This window comes from Aphelocoma coerulescens, chromosome 5 (assembly GCF_041296385.1).
Source record: "Aphelocoma coerulescens isolate FSJ_1873_10779 chromosome 5, UR_Acoe_1.0, whole genome shotgun sequence".
In the NCBI taxonomy this organism is placed as follows: domain Eukaryota; kingdom Metazoa; phylum Chordata; class Aves; order Passeriformes; family Corvidae; genus Aphelocoma; species Aphelocoma coerulescens.
The window spans coordinates 12,132,375-12,153,503 of record NC_091019.1 but is presented as its reverse complement, the minus strand read 5'-3'; the positions used below and the strand labels follow the sequence as shown (position 1 = coordinate 12,153,503).

The 21,129-nt window shown below is 40.8% G+C and overlaps 1 protein-coding gene across 2 annotated transcripts in view; it reads right to left on the bottom strand.

Annotated features, from left to right (window-relative positions):
* Window positions 1-13,413, bottom strand: part of PPFIBP2 (PPFIA binding protein 2) — a 92,872-nt gene extending 79,459 nt beyond the window's left edge. Inside the window, exon 1 of one of the 2 annotated variants that reach the window (XM_069016562.1) lies at window positions 13,187-13,413. Coding sequence is in view for 1 of the 2 variants with exons in the window: in XM_069016565.1 (XP_068872666.1) it covers window positions 12,568-12,719 (152 nt within the window). In the remaining variant the exon portion in view is untranslated. Of the gene's footprint in view, window positions 1-12,567; window positions 12,720-13,186 lie in introns of those variants that run through there. The other variant, XM_069016565.1, reaches the window with a different exon arrangement.
* Between the last annotated feature and the right edge of the window lie 7,716 nt (window positions 13,414-21,129).

The window sequence follows — 21,129 nt, the reverse complement described above, 5'->3', positions numbered from 1 at the left end:
AGCAACTTCCCAGTGCCAAAAGGGGTTACAAGAGAGCTGGAGAGGGACTTTTCACAAGGGCAGTAGCAACAGAAAAAGAGGTAATGGTCTTAAGATGAAGGAGGGCAGGTTTGGATTTAGTATCAGGAATAAATTCTTCCCTGTGAGGGTGGTGAGGCCCTGGCACAGGCTGCCCAGAGAAGCTGGGGCTGCCCCATCCCTGGAAGTGTCCAAGGCCAGGTTGGATGAGGCTCTGAGCAACCTGGAATAGTGGAAGGTGTCCCTGCCCATGGCAGAAGGGGTGGAACCAGATGACTTTTGTGGTCCTTTTCACCATTCTATGGTTCTAGTTTAAATTTCATTTATTTCCTAATACAGACACTACTTGCTCTATTTCCCCTTCATATGATTCACTGGAATTGGCTGAAAGGCAAAAAACATCTTCTTTCATTGACTACCCATTATGAAATAAGTAAAATCCAGACTATTCAGAGGGCTTTAGGATTAGCTAGAATAGGAATTAAAAAATATTTCTTTTCAATTGGAAAGTGTAAAGTGTCCAGACTAAGGCAGAATGGGTAGCTCTGAAGAGGAATATAGATTATTCAAAGACCTGATAGTGAATTACTTCAGGTAGGTGGTAGAACTGCTAAAGTCTCTATTCAACAAATTGCTGGGGGTCCTTATGAGAGGGGATATCCTTAAGTGAAGCACAGCATTAGTACAACATGATGAAAACAAGCTGGCTAAATCAGCTAAAGCAGCTGGGTGTTACCCTGGCACTGTAAAACCACCACATTTCTGTGCTACTGATCAAAGTCAGAGAGACAAGCAATAAGAACTATGATGCTTTTAAACATAATATGCTAAATAATTTGATTTAAAATATGAAGGGAACTGAACATAGTTAAATGCAGTGCATTATGAAGTGGCAAAGTCAAACATCTCTTTTCAAAAATAAATCCGTTGAGTTTGCTAATACAAGTCTGAATTTCAATTTTGGGGGAACAGAGGGTGAAGGAAAAAAGAAAGCCCCCTTTAAAAAATGCTAAATCTGACTGATACCTAGATACTTTAGAACACAAATCACCTCATAGCAACTCCTCCACAGGCCTGATTGGTATTAAGTTACAGTTCCTACTGGTACCATAACCAAATTTCCTGACTCATGTTTGCACAAAGTCTCATCCTTACATATAAAAGCTGACGCTGACAGAATGGCATGTGCAAAGTGAGCTCTCTTCAGCTCCTCTCTGTAACACTTCCAGCAACTGCAGGAAGCCCTTCATTCCTCAGTGTTGCTTTAAACTTTGTTCATAAAAGCTTAAAAAAGCCCTTCATAATTTGATTTTATATTGTTATCAGATATATGAAGTTTTCTGTGTTATACACAGTATAAAGGAAAAATGTTCTAGCTTCTGACTTTGCAAATCTTAAAACCAAAACTGCATTGTTACTGTACTAACTGCAAAAATTCTAATTATTTTAGTTCACTTGTCTGTCGTCTAACTAGTTCCAGCTGCTAACTAGTTAAAATTAAAAAAAAAAAAAAGCAACAAGGTCAATAAATGTCTTGGTTTTAAACTTGGACTGAACAAAGCAGTACCTGGTAAAATATATGAGAGGAAACTTTCTGAGCCAAAACATGAACATTTCTGTTCTTAAAATAAACACATACAAAAGTCAGATTTGGTATTGCAATTCACATCTAATTCAGAGAGTTTTACAACTGAGAAAAGTTAGATCCTCAAAATTTTAACATTTAAAATAAACTGTGTTTTTTATTTGCCTTCCAATCTTAGGTACTCACTGCCCTCAAGGTCACAGCTCCAAATTTGCTTCCATGAAGGTCAACGTTTCAATGGGATCTTTGAAGTTACTTAACTCCAGCTCCAATGCCTGGGAAAGTGCTCACACCACACCTTCCCCCCACCCCTACCTCGTGAAAGGAAATTCATGCTCTGGTAAATTGCAAGGTGAGGAGTTATAAAAGTAAACACAGAATTCATGCACAAATTAACTCTGCCCTAGAGTAAAGCAGAGGAGAAACCCTTGAAAGAAATTGAGAGAGATTAGGTAGATGTGATAAGCAAAATTTTCAAAGCTGGCCTCTGTAAAACTCCTGAAAATTTAGACAAACTATACTGCTGGAAAAAACCCCACTCTTTAAGCCTTGAGAATTACAAATAACATTTCCCCTCCCCTGCAAGGAAAGGCTGAGAGAATTGGCTTTGTTCAGCCTGCAGAAGAGAGGGCTTCAGGGAGACCTTCCAGCAACCTTCCAGCACCTGAAAGGAGCCCACAAGAGAGATGGAGAGGGACTTTTTACAAGGGCTTGGAGTGACAGGACAGTGGGGAATGGCTTCAAACAGAAAGAGTAGGTTTAGATTGGATATATACAGAAGAAACTCTTCCCCTGTGAGGGTGGTGAGGCCCTGGTACAGGTTGCCCAGACAAGATGTGGATGTTCCAACCCTGGAAATGTTCAAGGTCAGTCTGGATGGGGTTCTGAGCAAACTGGTCTAACAGAAGGTGTTCCTGCCCATGGCAGAGGGGATAGAACTGGATGATCTTTATAGTCCCAACCCAAACCACTCTAGGATTCTGTGGTTCTTTACCATTATGATACAGAACCAACTCAGCAGAACAAGCACTCCTAATAACTTACTCCATTAATCTAATTTCACATGCACTAATCCCACCAGGGACACAGAAGTGTACATAAGCACTGTGAAACAGACATTTTGCATTAAATTCTGCAGGTACCACTTGGAATATTAGTGTGAAAGTGCAAGCTACTTCACTGAAGGAGGTCAGTGCTAACACAGGGCCAGAAGATCTTTTATCTCAAAGCAAATGCAAGGAGGTCCAATTTTCAAATCTTCTCAACTTCTTCCATTCCTTGACGTACACAGAGGATCATTGTAAAGATCAGCTGCCTTGCCAACAAAGAGCAAACACTCCTCAGGCAACTGGCAGAGTTTGTAGAGCCCATGCAGCCCTTGGAATGCTACGGGAAGCGTTCGAGGTACAGGGTATTTCTGATTTTTAGAAAAATGCCGCAAAAGAATCACACGATGGAACAGGTGAAGGTGTGAATGTTTCCATGCAGAGTAAAAGCCACAAATCTTTACAGAAATAACTCACTTTGGAGATTTAGAAGAGTGGAGAGGACTAAATGCTCCTTAACACGGGCAGACACTGGAATAGGTAAGGATCAGTGAAGGGACTGGCACCAGTGGATACTGAGGTAGCCAAGATGTTTTTATCTGCAGCAGAACCTCAGAACAAAGAGCAGGGTTGATGACCTAGAAAACTGATTTTCTGCAATCAAAAGAGGCAATTCTCATCCACATTTTTAAGGTAAAAAACCTGAGGTCAGGGTTAGACTGCACAGAGACAACAGACACAATGAAGGAAAATATTTCTTATGGGTATTTTTTACAACACTATCTACTCATGGGTTACTCTGACTACAAAGCTCTGTTCTGAATTTGCCTCAACTTTACAAATGTGATATGAAGGCTCTCATGAAGCCTAAACTCAGCTTTAGACATAAAGGCTTAAAAATGTATACTAAAAAGTCAACTTTTTGACTTCGCAAAATTTATTTTCATATCAGTATTTTTCCCCCTTTGAAACATTCTGTACAGCAATTTATAAATAAAAGGAAAAATCACTAGGCTGGTTTAATATTACCCAACCTGCATCTGTGCCTACAAATATGCTGAATTTATACTAACAGGAACTGGCAGTATCAAGTACTTCTGTATAAATTGAAGCTTCAGTAGCTATTTTGAGGAAAGTGTCTGTGGGAAACAAAGAAAAGGAAAACATACTTGTGCTAGAAACAGCAAATTCAACAAAATCGAATCCGCTTGGATTAAAAGCGCTAAACTGGGAACAGCAAATGGATCACTGTGAAAAGCACCACATCTCACATGACTCAGCATATCAACAAAAATATAAATTTTAACAGCTGTGTCAGTTTAATGCCTGTGCTTATAAACAAAACATTATTCTATAGGTTGCTTCCTGAGGATTATTGAAAATATCTTTGGAAAAAAAACATTTTCAAGCTTTTCCTCTTTCTCTGCCTAAAGAATAGGTGTAACTGTTGTCCCCAAATAGGTTATTTCACCTGGTGTGCAAGAGACCAATCCACACACAGAGCAGAGTTGCATCAGTTGCTGAGTTGGCTTTGTTACTTTCTTCCATATCTTGGGAATTCTGCCAGAAGTCCCTGTGGCCTGTAAATTCTGCATTCTTTGTGCCCACCATCAGTGGTACATCCTTCTCCCCAAGCTCTGTTAAGTTCCCCCTAGGTCTGAGACCACTGATCATGTCAAGCCCAAAACTTCAACAAGACAATTCTGCTGACAAGTAATTCATCATTCCAATACCTGGACATCATAACCACGAGGCAAAAATTCTTCGTGGCAAGTTAGACCTTGATTTAAAAAACATTTTTTTTTGATTTTGCTCCTCCATTATTCAGAATGTGACACACCTTACTCCCTGCAGGACTGGCCAACACTAAGAAAGTGTCTGTATCAAACACTGTGCCACAGCTGAATTTCAAATCACAGCCTCCTGTCACAATTACTTCCCATACTTCATGGAGTTACACAGTTTTCTAATTTTGAAAAAAAAAGCATTATACAGAGAGGTAATGCTGCAAGACAGAACAGGAACTGGACATCCAAGAGCAACATTCAATATTTTTAAGAGTCACAGAGGTGAGAGAAGCATATAACATCCCCCAGCTGAAGAAACATTATTATGGGTGGCAAGAAGAACGCAACGCCCTTTATCCTTGTTTTTCCAGTGAATCCAAGGAGAAGAATGAACACCAAGATGCCTAGAGACAGATTAGGCATGCACTGAAACCAGAAGCTGGCTTTAGAGGGAACATGGAGCAGCCCACAATGAGTCTGTGACAAGATATATAGGCCTCCCCAATGACCTGTTTGATAGAGGAGCTGTATTTGCTCACAGAAACACATATTTACTTAGGGCAGGCTCTGAAGGGATTCACCTCCCTGAAAACCCACACAAGTGCTCAGTTCTTGTATTTCACACTCAACTGTGTTCACTATTACTGTTTTGACTCTATCACCACAAGTGAAACAAGTTAAGCAATCATAAGATAATTTAAAAAAAAAAAAAAAAAAGGTAATTGTATATCCAGTTTTGAGTATCTGGGGAAAACTTTTTATAGGCTTTAAAAGAGTTCTGAAGTGCTCACTGTGCTGCTTCCACAAAGTAGATACTCCAGCGGCACAGGATACAAAGAGATCCCGAATTTCTCCTGTCATATATTGTATCTTTTAGTATCAACTATGAGAGGTGTTCTCAAGCTCTTGCCATCCACAAAGCCCATCCTGCCTTGTCTGCCAACCATTTCAAGGTATTTACTCTAAGCTCTACACAAATGTAAAATGAATAAGTTTCCATGTCAAATCATCTTATCAAGGATAAGCCAAATCAATGTAAATTTCTCCTTATAAATCATACATGATATAAGGGACTAAGATAAGAAAAGCAAAGCCCCAGTTCCATGCATCAGGATGCCTATTTGAATTTGCAAACTCTGAAAGTATGTGTCATTTCCAGGTAGAGACTAATTGCTCAGTAAAACTTACGAGCTTCCCCTTACGAGTCTCTAAAGTTACCATATTCCAATTCAGTCATTTTGGTTCACAGGTTTGCTAGGACACCTGATTCACAAGGCTTTTGGAAGTTTTGCAAATTACCTGAATGCAAGAACTGAACCTAGAAACAGACCTATTCATAACTCAGTACTCTTCTGGGTTTTCTGTACATATTTACAGCTGAAGTGCAGGATGCTGCCAGCACAATTCATCACTGGGGTATATTTAAATGATACCTTTTGTTCTCTGAATTCCCATTATTTTTAGGGCATGAAAAAACCACAAGTTAAACTATTATAATGAACACATGCAGGATTTCTATAGATTCCTTTCCAGAGAAGTATTTTAACTACTTGAATGTGAACAATGACACAAAAGGATTTGCTAACAAAATAACACTGTAGCTAAAATTCTACTGTATTACTTCCAGTCCCAAGAAGAACTCTTTCATAAGGTTGAAATAAATAGAAAAATTGCAAGTGCTAGAGTATAACTGTAGCCAAAACAATATATTGTTGTAAATTTAGTCAAATTTTACTGCCTCTGAAATAAAGAGACACCTTTATATTGACATAGCAGAAAAATGGAAAATAATTCTTGTATTACTTTAAAGGGCTTTGAATGTCATCATAGCTAGGCCAGAAGGCATAAAATGCACTGTCAAAACCAGAAATGATGCCTGGGAGCATGCTGATTGTCAGGCTTTTACACATCCTGTCTTGCTCCAGAGTATTTCATGTTAAGACTCAGAGCAGCTTTTTCGAACTATTTGAAAGTCCTACTACTCATATTTGGTCTGTGACTACACCTATGGAGTTTCCTGAGGTAATAACTTAATCATGTACTTTACTGCTTGATAGCAATGCCTTTATTGGACCTGTTTATTAAAACAGCCACAAAATGAAATTATTTCAGGCTAATGACTTGCAAAGTCCTTTAATTCCTAACAGCTACCAGCTGATTTGCCTGCATCAAAAGTTTCTCAGAAGTTTCGTGCATTTGGGGCCATTTGCATCAAAATAAAAAAATATATAGACAAAAGACTGAAGTATGAAAATTACCATCTTTTGGATAACGTTATCTTTTGCTTCTATTTCAGGAGAGAAAAGGGAATCAGAATTCACTATCAGTTTCTTCAGTTTATTTAATTTTCCCAAAAATGCATCAAAGTCTGCTTCCATATCAGTAATTGTGACATCTTTGTATTTTTCTATTAAATTTGAAAGGAAAATTTGATTTGCTGTGTAAGAGACATTTAGCCCCCTTTGCTTCAGTCATTTTCAAACCTCCAAGTGGAAATATTCAAGACAGTTTCATTAATTCCAAAACAATATAGATCCAGTCCATTCCAACTTGAAAAGAAGAGTATGGTCATATTGGCAAACACTAAAATAGAGTCCTATCATGAAGAAATTTTTTTCCTCTATTAGTGTTTATGGATAAGGGGTAGTTTTGCTTCCTGACTGTGCTGTAAACATGTACATGTAAAGTTCTGTTTACTCATTAGTTAAGAAAAGCAAATAAAATACATTTACAGTGAAATGATATTTATGAACATACTGCCTGGCAAACTGGGCATTCTGCCTAGCATGGCACTTTTATCAGTCTCTACTAATTTGGAAGCTCTTCTTCTAAGTACCCAAATCTGGGTTTCCAAAGGAAGTGAGCAGCTGCTACTCCCATTTGCAATTAGTCCTGGGTAATCAGAAGCTTTGATTAAATAAGAACTACAAATGGCTGGTGAATCCCAGCTAAATTTTAGACCATTAATTCCTTTTATGACAAACCATTTACTCTGAACACAAACTCCTCTCCCCATGCTAAAAAAAAAAGTAAAAAAGCAGTTTTCTAAACTCTGCCTTTTGCCAGTGAAATCAGAAACAGCTGCACTTCAGGATCTGCAGAGGAAACTGAAGATGGTACCAAGTTTCCTAATTAAAATGGAGAAGGCAATCAAAGCAAAACAGATTCGGACCACAATTCTTGAAACAGTTTTTTAATCCTTAGCCTGATTTACAGTTATTATGAAATGTTGCACACACTGGGCAAAGTATGGGTGAGTAACTCCTGTGGGTTATGCAGTATTTTTCACAACAGACCAGCACTATGCTCTGCAAAGCAGGCCAGAACAGACCTTCTTCTTGCACAAAAGCTTGTTATAACAACTTTCCTTTCTTTTAGTAACAAAGGTTCTAATATGATGTTCTTTTCATACATATGAACTCTGCCAGAGCAGACTGCAATTCCACTGTAGCGTTCCAGGCAAAATTACTACTTTGTACACATTCAGCTTTCTGAATTGAAGAACATTTTAATTGAAGAAGTATTTAACTTATCATTTATAATGCTTATGACTGAAATTTCCAGGTTTAATATAATCTGTAGTAACACTAGAATGCTTTGTACATGTACTTTTATTTATAGAAGATTACTTCAAGGAAAGAAAATACTGACTTCACTAATTTTTTTTCTTTTCCTCAGATGTAATGAACACATCACATATTCAACACATATGAATCACATATATTACTTTCATAAGTGGTTTGTGCTTGTTTCCACATAAAACAGATTATCTTCCCGAGGCCTTTGCTAGAGATTTTTATTTTTTTGTCTGGAGTGAAACATCAGAATTCTTCTGTTTAGGAGCTGACTGGATTATGTGCATTAGTTTATGAACATCCCAGAAAGACACTCATAAATCTTGCTGCAATGCCATTAGAATAAGATGTTTTGATTATACTTTATTAAAGCAGATGCTACCATCTGCACTGGTAAGGACTAAAAATATGATTCACTGCATTCGAGAGACACTTGGCAAATATCTTCCCCTGTCCAAATTTGATTTCTGAAATAAAGTTTGGGTTGAAAATAGTGCAAATTGGAAATAAAATTACTTTTTTTTTAATAGCAGCACACACAGAAATAAGAAGGCATTCCCAGCTAAGTCACCTCTGAATGTGGAGACCAACCAGACTTGTTTTCAGAAGAGGATAAATTAAGACAGGAGTTCCCATACTGTAAGTGCTGGAAATCCAGATTAGAATGCAACATGTTAGATTTATCTTTACTAATTACTTTAACTGGCACACAATCTGTTGATCTTAAAGAGTATGAAGAGTCAACCAGCAAGTGAATCATTCTCTATGAATATTCATACACGTTATGTTGCTCTGATGAAAACAACACTCACAGTCAGCAATGGATAAGCAAGACTTGTAACAGAGGCATCCTTTGGACCTGTATTTTTCTTGACTTTGAGCACTCAGTCTGATTTCACACCTCCAAACTAATTCAAGGCTTTGTTGAAGGACAATCAGCTGATCTGTTTTTTTCAAATTCACACATACTTCAGGAAACCATCATCAATTTGCCACCATTTCCTTGGGTGATATGGCAAAGGCTTCCCATACAATCACCAGTTCATACTTGCAAATTTTTGGAAGTCAGATCCATTTTTTACCATTCACGGAACAGTAAATAATGACACCTGCTATCTGGTCACCATGAGGTTTCTTATCTTTCCCCCTCTAAAAAGTGCTCTGTTTTAGCCTGTATTCAATCCTCAACTTTTATCCTGTTACTTCAGTTTTAACCCAGAAAATTCAACTAAACATAGAAACACAATATATTTTATCTAACACATACACAGAGTTGAGAAAACCACTAATGGTTCCCCATTTGTTTGTTGATGATCTGACAGAAATAATGCCCTGTCTTAGGCATTTGAAGATACCAAGTTTTCCTTTTTGATCAGTATGAAAATATACAGCTATTTTCCCTCATCAGGTTTCAGTCACAGGTTTTGAAGAAATACTGCTGAACCACACAATATTCATGAAGTCTTGCTTCACAGGTTATCAAATTAGAGTTTAAAATCCAGGTCATGCTTACAGTCCTCTAAACCACTACACTGGAACTTGGCAGATGCACATTATAAACACAAATTGACCTAGACTGGCAACAGTGCCATCAGGATTTACTTTTTATGTTTATTTCAGAAAGAAATTATCTTTTTAATATAACTGCTTTGTTCTCTGCATCAGTGAACTGCCAGATAAGAGCAAAGTGCTCTTGGGAAATGGTTTTATAGCAAATAAACACATGGAGATGGAAACAAAAGAGGTAACTGTAATGTTACCAGGTCACAGAGACTTGAAATAAAAAGATCATGCTAAAGCATAGACAGAGGCATCTAACTACAAAAAAAGAAGCGCCTTTATTTTGTTGCTTAATGTGCATCTGTGTAAAAGAGGAACTAAAATACTGCAAAGGTGTGACAGGAAGAAATTCCACCTGCCACAGGTTATCAAAGACATCACCTCGGAGCTGGTGCTTAGACAAAGTCAAAGAACAGACTGAGCAAAGGTGGGACTCTCAGTTTCTTCATCTTCAAAGTAACAGGTGAGTTGAGAGCATTGAACAGACAAAAGCAAACTGGCAGAATTTAAAGAACTCAAAATAACTCACTAGTCAAACTTCCCAATTTTCGGGGCATTGACTGAGGCAAAGTTATTTCATACACATCTATGGAACTCTGGTAACTGAGCAAGTGTCCCTCCAGGGACAGCCACTGCTGCTAAACCCTATGCGGTAGCTTATGAGATTTTCAAGGTTGTACCTAAAGAGGTTGAAGTGATCTCTGGGGATGAGATGGCAAACAGAAATGGTAAACATCTCCAGAGACTTGAATGATGCAACTTCACTGACAGAAAAGTGACTTCTGACTGTTCTAATCTACTGCCCTAAACAATGTCATCTTCTGCTGCGTTGCTATTTCTACACTGTTGGCTATTTCTGGAAAACCCAGAAAAGCCTTTCTTTGTACAGCATGTTCAGTGATTTTGCACCTATGGTGAGTGATCATTATCATAAAACACATTTCCTTGTTCATCATTCTCCGCTTTGATAAACCAAATCGTCACATTACAGACTTCTAAAGCAAGGAGGAGGTTTCATCCTATTTCTGTAAATGTCTTTTTGGGTGGAAGGGAACAAGAGGAAGGTGGATTTTTTGCTAATAAGCAGAGGCCCATTGAGGCCCTGCTTTACCTGTATGAGCACAGTCCTTTGCTGATTTTACTAGGTCAAGGCTATCTGAGCTCAAACTAATCCTTAGCTTCAGGGAAAATGAACTTAGTTTCTGGTCTGCCTCAGAGTAGCCTAATAAGAGTGAGAGCAGTGTATAGGGACAAGTGCCTTGTAGGGTTTTGTGGGAGTTTGTTTGTTTGTTTTGAGGAGAGAGATCAGAAAGAGGCAAACAGGAAACGAGTTAGGTAAATGAGGGCTGGAAGCAGAGCTGCACATGGAATAACAAAGAGGCGTCTCACTGGGTCTTGTTCTGTTTCATTTTTCCTTCTTTTGCACTCATAGGACATTCTCCCTCTGCCTTTCCTGCCTGTTCGCTGACACTATCAAAGTGTTTGGGGAAGGTGATTATTAAGGTCTCCACTCTACTCTTGTCCATCTGTTCTCTTCCTGTCTTCCATTCAAACACTCTCTACCACATGGAGTCACACTTTGCTGCCTCAGAGCCTTCATGGGCTGTCTGGAGGAACCAAGAGACTAAGAGTAACAAGCACGACAGAAAACTGGGAGAATGGATTCAGGAACCCAGAAAACACTTCTGTGGTCTGTGCCTACACCAGAACATTCTCCCTTTGTTTATACACACACCCACCCTGATCACTTTTCCACACTGCTGGTACCACGTTAAGAAAGATGAAGTGAGATCAGATACGGGAGGAGTGAGGGGAAAATAGCTCTTATTATCTCATCTTTACCTATTCCTTCCCATCTTCCCTGCTTATCTTTATGTGGATAGGGCTGCTGGAGTGAAATCAGGATGGTAGGATCAGTGCCCTCTACCACCATCCCTCTAATTCCTCTGCTTCCTGGGATTGGAGATGAAGGTGGCCAGGGAACATGGAATCAGGGAACAATGCTCCCAGCCCCATTCCTACCATGTTTCAGTCACACAGATCAACCTGTTTCTGCCCCCTCCCTTTAATTTGGGCTTTCCATAGGGCAGAGTCCCAGATGTGCGAAAGATAAGCTGCTATATATTTTGCCAAGACACTTGATTACTACCTGGCTTAGGTAAATAAAGCATTTAAGTTTTCAAAAGTGATGTTAACATTGATTCAAAAGAGCTACAGGCAAGTCAGTGCCTCTACAACAGATAGAAAAACTTCACCAGCCAGTGGTGAGACTAGTCTTGAGCTGTTCCTCAGCTTAAATCTTGTTACTGGGGACTTGAAATTATTTTATATATTATAAATCACATTTTTATTTTTACATATTATTTTTTCTCATATTCTGGTACCAAGCTATACCTGTCCTCAAGACAAAGCTAAGGTTCTTCTGAGTTCTCCCTCTGCTTTAACTTACACTGGGTTTCCTGCACGTTCAAGAGGCCCTCACTATTGTTCTCGAGCAAGTAGATAGAAAATCCGTATAATTTAAAAAACAACAACCCATATTTGCTTATGTTTGTCTTAATCTGACCTTTTACTTTCCTTAGATACTGAGTTCTACTCCATTAGAAAGGTGGAGAGATGCATAAAGATTCATTAGTTTCAAGCAAGTTCATACAGCAGATACAAGCAAAAGTTAGGAACACAGGCAAAGCAAATAAACAAACGTGGAAAGCTGGAATTCCTCTTCCTTTGCTCTCCCACCTGTTCTTTCCATACAAGTTTCAGAATGAAGTCCTTCATGCACTTGTTCATATATTCCTCTTTAAAAAAACCCAACAAAACAACTGCAGAAAAGCACCCCTCAGCGATTCCCCTACTGCCAGAACCTTAAAACTAAAAACCCAAAATTGCAAACAACCTTTTTGGCTTTGGACATACAAAGAGTTGCCCATACAAATCTTCAAAAGCACATGTGGAACTGCACCTATGCACAGTCAAATCGGTACTTAGCATCTTACCCTGCCCCATGCAAAGCTGAGCAAACGATGGCACACAAAGGAGGTGCTTCCTTATCCGTCTTGCAAGTGTTATGGGGAGGTATTTTTATCACAGCAGCACGATACCGTGAGTGCTGGCCGATGGGGCTGGAGATCACTTGACATCCCCTCATACTCTTACCTCCCTTATCTATGTACCGCTCAAACAGCCAGTTTCACCTTCCAGCTGCTTCTCCCCGAACATCCTTTAAACAACCTCATTTTTCCCCCACTACAACACCCCACATACCTCTTTTTTATAGTTAATTGTCAAAGCCTGGGGAGGGGAGGAAGAGGGGCTCCCACCTTAGAGAGCTCGGCTGCAGCTGGGTGTCATCACTGACAGCGCTTGCTGACCCCACTGCCCTGCGCCACTAAAGCGCTTTATTTACTGACCTACCAGGCGGACTGAAGTTTCGGAGCTCGGCTCGCTGCGAGAATAAACATTTACCTCCCAGGAGCCGCGTCTATTTGAAAGCCCCGCTCCCGGCGGGATGGAGCGGGGGCGAGCGGGGAGAAGCAACAGGCGCTGCAGCCACAGCGCCGGGAGGGGCCCCACTGAAACACCCCATAGGACCCGCCGAGCCCGCGCCCCGCTGACCTGATCCTGATCCTGATCCTGATCCTGATCCTGATCCTGATCCTGATCCTGATCCTCCTCCTGATCCTGCCCGGCGGTGCCTCCGGGAAGCCGGGATACCCGGGAGAGCCGGGACCGTGGGGACCACGCTCCGCCGCCTCCCGCGCCGAGGGCTCACCCGGGAGCGGCTGCGGCCGGAGCCTCCCGAGCAGCCAGATCCAGATCCCGATCCCGATCCCGATCCCAGCCCCGGCCTCGGCCCGACCCCGGCTCGGCCGCGCTCGGGGCCGCCCCCAAGTGACGGCGCCCGGCGCTCCGGCCCCCCCGCGGGGGCAGGTGCTCCAGGGAACTCCTGCGCCCAGGGAAGGCTCGGGATAGCATTCCCCTCCCCCCCCCCCCCCCCATTATTGCTTGAAGTAGAACTGCTGACCAAAACGATGTTGTTCTCAGAAGTGTTACCACGCGAATTTTTCTGTGCGTATTCCTACATGCCAGGGGCTTTACAGGTTAACACAGACGTCATATTATTGACTGAGAAAAACACTAACTACTCCAAAGATTTAAAAATCAGATATTTCTATACTTAAAGCGCTACTTAAAATAGAATTAAAGTCTTGCCTACTTTAATTCTACTAGTAAAATAACAGCATAGGACGTTTATGTTGTTACAACTATTTCATATCACCCCCCCCCCCCGTTGACTACTGCTTAGAAATCAGCCTCTAATGCTCTGTTTACGACTGCAAAAAATCCCTTGCAAAATAACTTGGAGGAAGACTCCAAGTACACAAACGTCAAACAAGACCACATTCATGAAGTGTAGGTTTTTCTTTAGTCTCTAGAGATTCCAGGACCACTCGCAGCAATACGAAAAGTGCTGCGGGATTTGGTCATTGGGAGTTCGCTGGTCACTTGGGGTGCCTGGCTGAGCAGAAATCCGATAAGGGGTTTCTGTTGACCAAACGGGTCACCTGGGCTGTACTGGCACAGCTCTTTCACAGCAGCACTGAGTGCTTCTGATGATGTCAGTTTTCTATGGAGCTGGCTAAACAAAAGTAACTACTTAGCAGAAAGTGAGATAAAGAGATTCCAGACACATATGCAATGTAATTAACACACACTTTTCACTCTTTGTGGAGTGGTTACATTTCAACCACCACAGTTTGCTGTCTTCTTCTGTGATGATGCTGTCTTTCACCTCAAGCGTTTAAGCATTAATACACACTTTTTAAAATGTAATTTTGTGACTTATAACACTTCTCCTCAGTTTTGGAATTTCTTTTTGCCTAGAGTAAGCTTCCAGTGTATTTGGGGTATTAAAACTTGTTCCCTATTACCAGCTGAGCTGCTCTCTGACCTTGGGAAGAATTATATATTATTCCAGTTTTGCTTTAAACTTGCATGTAACACCAAGGCTATGAATCACATGCCAGATATTCTAGATAAAGATTGGGACCTCACATACAGAGCAGACATGCCCAAAGTGGGAGAGGGAGAAAACGGGAAGTGAAGTAGAACGCCTTTGAAACATCTCTGAACACGCTAAAGAATAATTTAAACTGGCAAGAATCCATTGGCTGTGTATTAATTCAGCTTTTGAATGTTTCTTGTGTTTTCTCTCAGCTTTGAGGTAGTCATCTTAAATAGGTCACGTAGAGGAGTGGTGAAAATAACAGTGGTTGATACCATTTTCATCTTTCATAATACAGATACCAGAAATTATTGTGCAGCACTGCTTGTTGAGTATCATTAAACCATTTGGGAAAGAGTCAGTGGAATTCAGAACAGTTTGGGCAAAGCTGGGACTCCTTTCAACTCTTGGTTGAAAACAGCCCTCCTTTTTCCCAGCTCACTGGAGGTCTAAGACAGGTGTCTGGACAACTTTCCACATGATGGAAGCAGCACCCGGGACCTCATTTACTCTGTTATGGCTGTGTAGGGTTGTTGCCTCCTGTCTTGTTTATTCCTGACCTGGAATTGCCAGGCCCCTGCTGGTACATGCTGTTCTCCAGTGTCAGGCAGTGCACAGGAAGGCGAGCATGGCCTTGCCCCAGTGCTGTGCACGGGAAGGGCCTGGAATGGAGAGGCTCTGCAATTACTGCCACTCCCTTGGGAAGCGCAGGCAGGAGCGGAGGGAGGCTGAGCACAGAACACAAGCCCCTGTCTGTTCATGGGTCATGATTTTACAGCTCTGTTTCTCTACTGTTTAACATAATGCTACTGCACCACCAGAAAGCAGAGAGAATCCTAATTCTGGGCTCCCTTTAGCCTGTTGGTCTTGTCTATCCTGTTTAATATCATTATAATAAGTGAGTTAATTCTGCACCTCTCAGCATAGTGGGTTCCAGGGGCACTCCCTCAGCTGTCCTGGCCTCCTGGCTAATTACCATTCCAGAAGTGCCCCTTCAATGAGAGTGGTTTGTGTCTTAGCTGCAGTGGTGCAGACCCATGACTGTCACAAAGCTGGCATTGTGTTAAGTCTTCGCCTCTCTTATGTAACAATGGAGTTTATTCAGGGAGAGCAGAATCATCCTTCTCGGAAAAGACCTATGAGAAAAACAAGTTAGGAGCCCCAAAGCAGAGCACTGCTGGACATGCCTTTACTGGCCATCCTTGATCATCATTTCTTCCAATCTCAAAAGACATAGTTATCTGTGACATCCTACATGTGAGATCCCACTGTTTATCCTAATGAGATATAATCATCAGGGTTTATTTTTATGTTGCTAAAACTTACTGAGCAGAACTGACCAAGTTTCTCTTCTCAGTGTCACAGTCACATTATGGGTCACTTTGACAGTGCTGGGAGGCCCTGGGTTTTAGTTCAGGCCAGATTCCTGATCCTGCAAGTGTGCCTGAATGGTGCTCAGGCTTGTGCATCCAGGGGTTCTTTCTTTGTACTGCTTGCCCCTTTGCTGGATTGTGCAGAAAAGTGGCAAAATGGATCATAGTCCCTGAAGGGCAAGGGCCAAAGCAGACTCTTAGGTGAAGGCTCTAAATGGCTGTGCTCCCTGGATAGAAACTCGTGGTTCTAAGGCAGGAAAAAGAACTTGTGCTTTGATACATCAATTTGCAGTATGTTCCAAATTGCTGTTATATTTTCTGAGAGGTTTTTTATGAAGCTGTAATTTTCCTGTTTATAAAGGAGAATAAATTAGCTGCAACTAAAGTAGTCTAAAATTCAGTCCCAACCACTCGGATATTTTAGTATCAATTTGCTCAAGAATTCCCAGAAGATCTCACATCCTTCTTTATCAAATCTTTACTCCAAGACTACAACAAAGGTTTGTCACAGTGTGGTTTCGTTGCTCCCCCCAAATCACAGTCCTCATAGACTGCAGGCTGTGAAACACCAGCATTAACACAATAAACATTGTGTAAATAATAAACATTGAGAAATTAATAATAATAAACATTGTGAAAGCTGCAATACTGTGTAATCTCTTGTTTTTGAAAAAACACGACCCACTGGAATGTTCAGGGATTTTCTTTCATGTAGCCTGTCTTATCTTTAGCAGAGATTTGTAGCCAGCCATGTCACCAGTTTCCAGTAAGGTGCACAACCTTCTCTTGCCCTTTGAAAACTTTTTTTAACCTGTGTGCTTTTCTTTTCTTTTCTTTTCTTTTCTTTTCTTTTCTTTTCTTTTCTTTTCTTTTCTTTTCTTTTCTTTTCTTTTCTTTTCTTTTCTTTTCTTGTTAAGATATGCCTCTGGTTTATTTTATTTGGTGCAATTAATTTGAGACATTCAAGTTGAGAGTTTGAATAAAGATGTTTTGCCTCTACATAAAAGTAGAAATTCTGGATTTAGAAAATAGAAAATTGAGAAATAGAAAACAGGTTTTGCAGGATAGCTACAGCTACTTGATATGAAAACAGAACTTTTTTTTTTCCCCCGTCATAATCTAGCAGAATATCTGATATAAAGGTCTTCTTACTAGGACAGATGTAATACACTTTAAAAAAATTCCTTAATATGGAGATAGTTTTGCCAGAGAGAACTACACTTGTTGAACGGTTTTGCGTTTTTTCCCCCCAATCTTTTTATTCCAGAAGCTTTCATTGACACATGCAGTCCTTGAAAAAGCCTTTCAGGAACGTATCGTGACTTTCGTTCAGCATTTTAAAAGACCCTTAAACAAGCCATTGATGTGGCCCCTTGCTGTAATAGGAATCGCACCTGAGACAGGTGGAGCTGCCCAAATTTTGGTGGAGCTGGTACAAGGACTTGGCGCCATCTCGTGTTCAGCTTTTAAATCACACGCGAGTCACCCTGAGAGTTTTTGGGATGGAGCGTTCTTGGCTCCCACGTAAACCCAGCCTCCCCGTGCTGAGGTATTTTATAAATTCTGGGGTTACCAAGCGTGCCTTAGTAAATGAAGAGCTGATGGGGGGCAGCTGCAGTCTTTTCAGGAGGGCACAGCTGTTTATAACATCTGCATTTGCTCTCACTGTCAGCAAAGGCCTTCTCATTGCAGCTCAGGAAATACGGAGTTTTTTCTGTGTGCTGCTGCATGTATTTGTGTAGAGAACTCGGTCCCAGATAAGCTGGCGTTCCACCTCCTTCCATGAGGCAATGTTGAGTCAGGGGATTTGTTTCAGTCGCAACACTGGGGGATTTGACAAACGTCTAAAATTGTTGCAGGGAAAAAATAAAACCATGCTAGAAAGTCTTGTGAGCTACGTAAGGGGTTATTAAGCTGTTTCTTGACTGAAAAGTACCTATTGTCATGTTATCTCCTCAAGAAATCTTCCAGCCAGAATATTTTTTTAAAGGTATCTCTTATTGTACCTTCAAACATTAGGAGAGCCCATAACAGCAGGAAAACTCCAAGCCCAGCTTACCTGCAAGCTTTGAGGCAGGAGGCAAGCTGGGCCTCTGTGTACTCTTTGTCCCAGATGATGTCCTTGATTATTTCTGTGTGTGAGGGTGATGGTTGCCGTCACACAGCCCTCTTTCTCGCAGCCATACATGCAGATGCAGTAAGTCATGCCTTCACTTCTGCTTCGGGGGCAGAGCTGGGGCAGCTCCGGCCGATGCCCTTTGGTGCTGTGATTGAGCCTGATGGAGGAGAACAGCCTGCGCTGGCTCAGCTGCAGCAAAGAGCTGTGCGGTGGGACTTGTCCCCGCTCCCAGGCAGGGAAGATTAGCCTAAGCCACTTTCATCTAACCCCGACATTAGGCAGAGCAGACAAGGTCAGCTCCTGTGACTCAGCTGATAGGCAGGAGCTCGGTCACACGCCGGAGCTCTGGGTTTGTTTACTGGTCAGCTCTGCTTTGGTGTTTTCTGCTCTTTGCTAAGATGTGATTTCACAGGGGATGAATGGTGCTTTCTGTGGAGATTAAAGAGTGGGCTGGTGTTCAGTTGTGTAACTGAGTCTCTGCTGATTTACATCTTAAAATTGTCTTAAGTGTCAGTCTGAGAGCAGTCATTAAGGGCTATTGCAGAAAAAATTCCGCTGAAAATCTCAGCCCCAAGCCCCCAACAAGAGAAAAAGCAGCAGTTCCCTATCTCTAGTTCTTGCCTTGGACCCAGTAGCTGATAACCTACATGGGTGTAGCAGAGCTTGCATGGCCTGGAAATTGTGAGTAATTGACCCTGATTGACAAATCAATGGGAATTCCTGGATTTACAGGTTCCCTGGGGACATGTGACCTGGTTTTGCACAGTACAGGTTTCCTGTCAAAAAACCCTTCTCGACTCTTTCTGTAATCTGCATTTTAGCCATTTCCCCGTTTCCTTTGTTCCTCTCTCTACCTTCAGAGATAAACTTGGTGTTTTTCTGATACTTCATCTAACACCTAAGACCTGTTTTTTATCCAACAGGCTGCAGGTTTTCAGCAGTTCTTCACTCTTAGAGTTTGCTTCTTCGGGTTTTTTTCTTAAGTCTAAAGGGTCTCTTCTCTCTGCCCTGCCTTTGAGCTGTAAACATGTTTTGTAGATGTCTGTCCATATCCTGGTCACTACACTTTCATCACAGTTTAGAAATAACCAGGAAAATGGCTCCTGATATTTTTAGTTTTTTAAAATTAACTAGCATAGAAACTGGACTACAACTAGGGGGTAGAACCTGTAAAGCCTTCATGCACATTTTACCACCTTGGGACTGGAGCTGGTGGGAAACCAAGTTAATTCCAGCACAAGCTCTCTCAGAAGGGTTGTGTTTAGCTTGATCTCAGTGCCACAGCTCCAGGAGTTTTCTTTGACTGAGAACACCTGTGTTTCACTGCCACTGACCTCCAAATCCTCTTGTGATTTCACGCTGATTGCAGCTATGTAAGCCTCTAAATAAACTTGTCTCTGTTTGAAAACTCTGAAACTTTGCTTCTGTGCTTTGCTATACTTTCTGTTAATTCAAATAAAACCAGAATTAGTCATAGAAAAAGATATTTATGATCACTGTAAGTTTTTACATTTGGGCAGTTAGCAAGCCTTTTCAGGTAATCTGCAGTTTAATTTTCTTTGCACAGATCTAATCTTAAATTCAAGATGTATTTGTTATTGTGTGTTATCACAATGCATATTTTATTCTTTGCAGCTTCTTAATGTACTCTGTCTTTGACTTGTAATATTAATAAATAATTAAGGGATTCTATCTCCCACAGAATTCTCTCTGGACAGGAAATAATTATGGTCAGTCATCTTTATTGTGGTTCTGATATTTGTTTTAGTAGCTCTCGATATAGAACTAGATTTTTTTCCCATACTTATAATCACCCTTATTTTCTTCCTAGTATGAATTTATGTCCAGCCAAAAGAAATCCCTCAGTATCAAAAACTTGCTGGTATGATAATGGCTGTATTTCTGCCGTAACTATAGATTTAGACAGTGGCTTTCTGCTCCAGATCTGAGTTGTGGCTCGTGAATTCAGCCTCAGATATGTTTCAATTGTTGCTATTGTGAATGATTTTTGTCTGCTGTTAAGATCTTAAGATTTCTTCTGCGATTTTTAGCTGAAATATTTAGGAAGATGTTCACTTTTTCCAGGCTCCTTTAAAAATCTCCTTTGTTCTTAAAGCCTAGTGCACCATTCATGGTGAACCTAAACCACTGACTTTACCCAGTGCAGTTGTACACAGATGAAATATTTGTTTCCTTGAAGTAATGGAATGAGTAAGGACAGGAATTCAGCTTCTGCTTTGCTTTGCTTGTGCATTGTCAGATATTAGGATCCTCTTTCTGTGTACATACCACATTCCTTTTAAAAAGTATTCATATCTTGTTTATGAGCATTCCTTGCTGTTTTTCTGGTCAGTCAGTCATGTGATGTTTTATTTCCTCACCAAATAGCCCAACAAATTCTTTTAGTTTGGACACAAACAGGGGTGAAATGAAAAGCAATGTTTATGAGTACTGATATTTACAATGTTGAAGTTAATTTGATGTTGTGAGTTGTATCAGACAATGTTAACATAAATACTTCACCACAAAGTTTGTTTGTGGACATGACAAGCAGCACCTTCCTTGCCCTCTGGTTCCATTAGAGGGAGTCAGCAAAATCATATCTAGTCAGAAAAATGCAGCTTAATTTTGCCAGCTGGACTTCAGTTCTGTGCTCTGACTGATAAATCTATGGAGGTTTACATTGCAGAAGGTGGGTGGGGAAAACTCAAAAGTTTTCCTGTAAAAAAAAATTAGATTTCTTTGGTTTTTAAAGCATCAAAACATAAACACAAATGTATATAACCATTGCCAACATATCTTGAATTGCCTGGATAGAAAAAAATAGAATCTTCATACTTACTGGTTATTGAAACAAACATTGCTTTAAGTAAAAACTTGATAAGGAAAAGATTTAGTGTAAGTGTATATTTGAAGTTCTGGGCCCCGTGCTACAGGAGGGACTCTGAGGTGTTGGAGTGAGTCCAGACATGGGCAGTGGAGCTGGAGAAGGGTCTGGAGAGTCCTGTGAGGAGCAGCTGAGGGAGCTGGGGGCATTTAGCCTAATAAAGAGAACACTCAG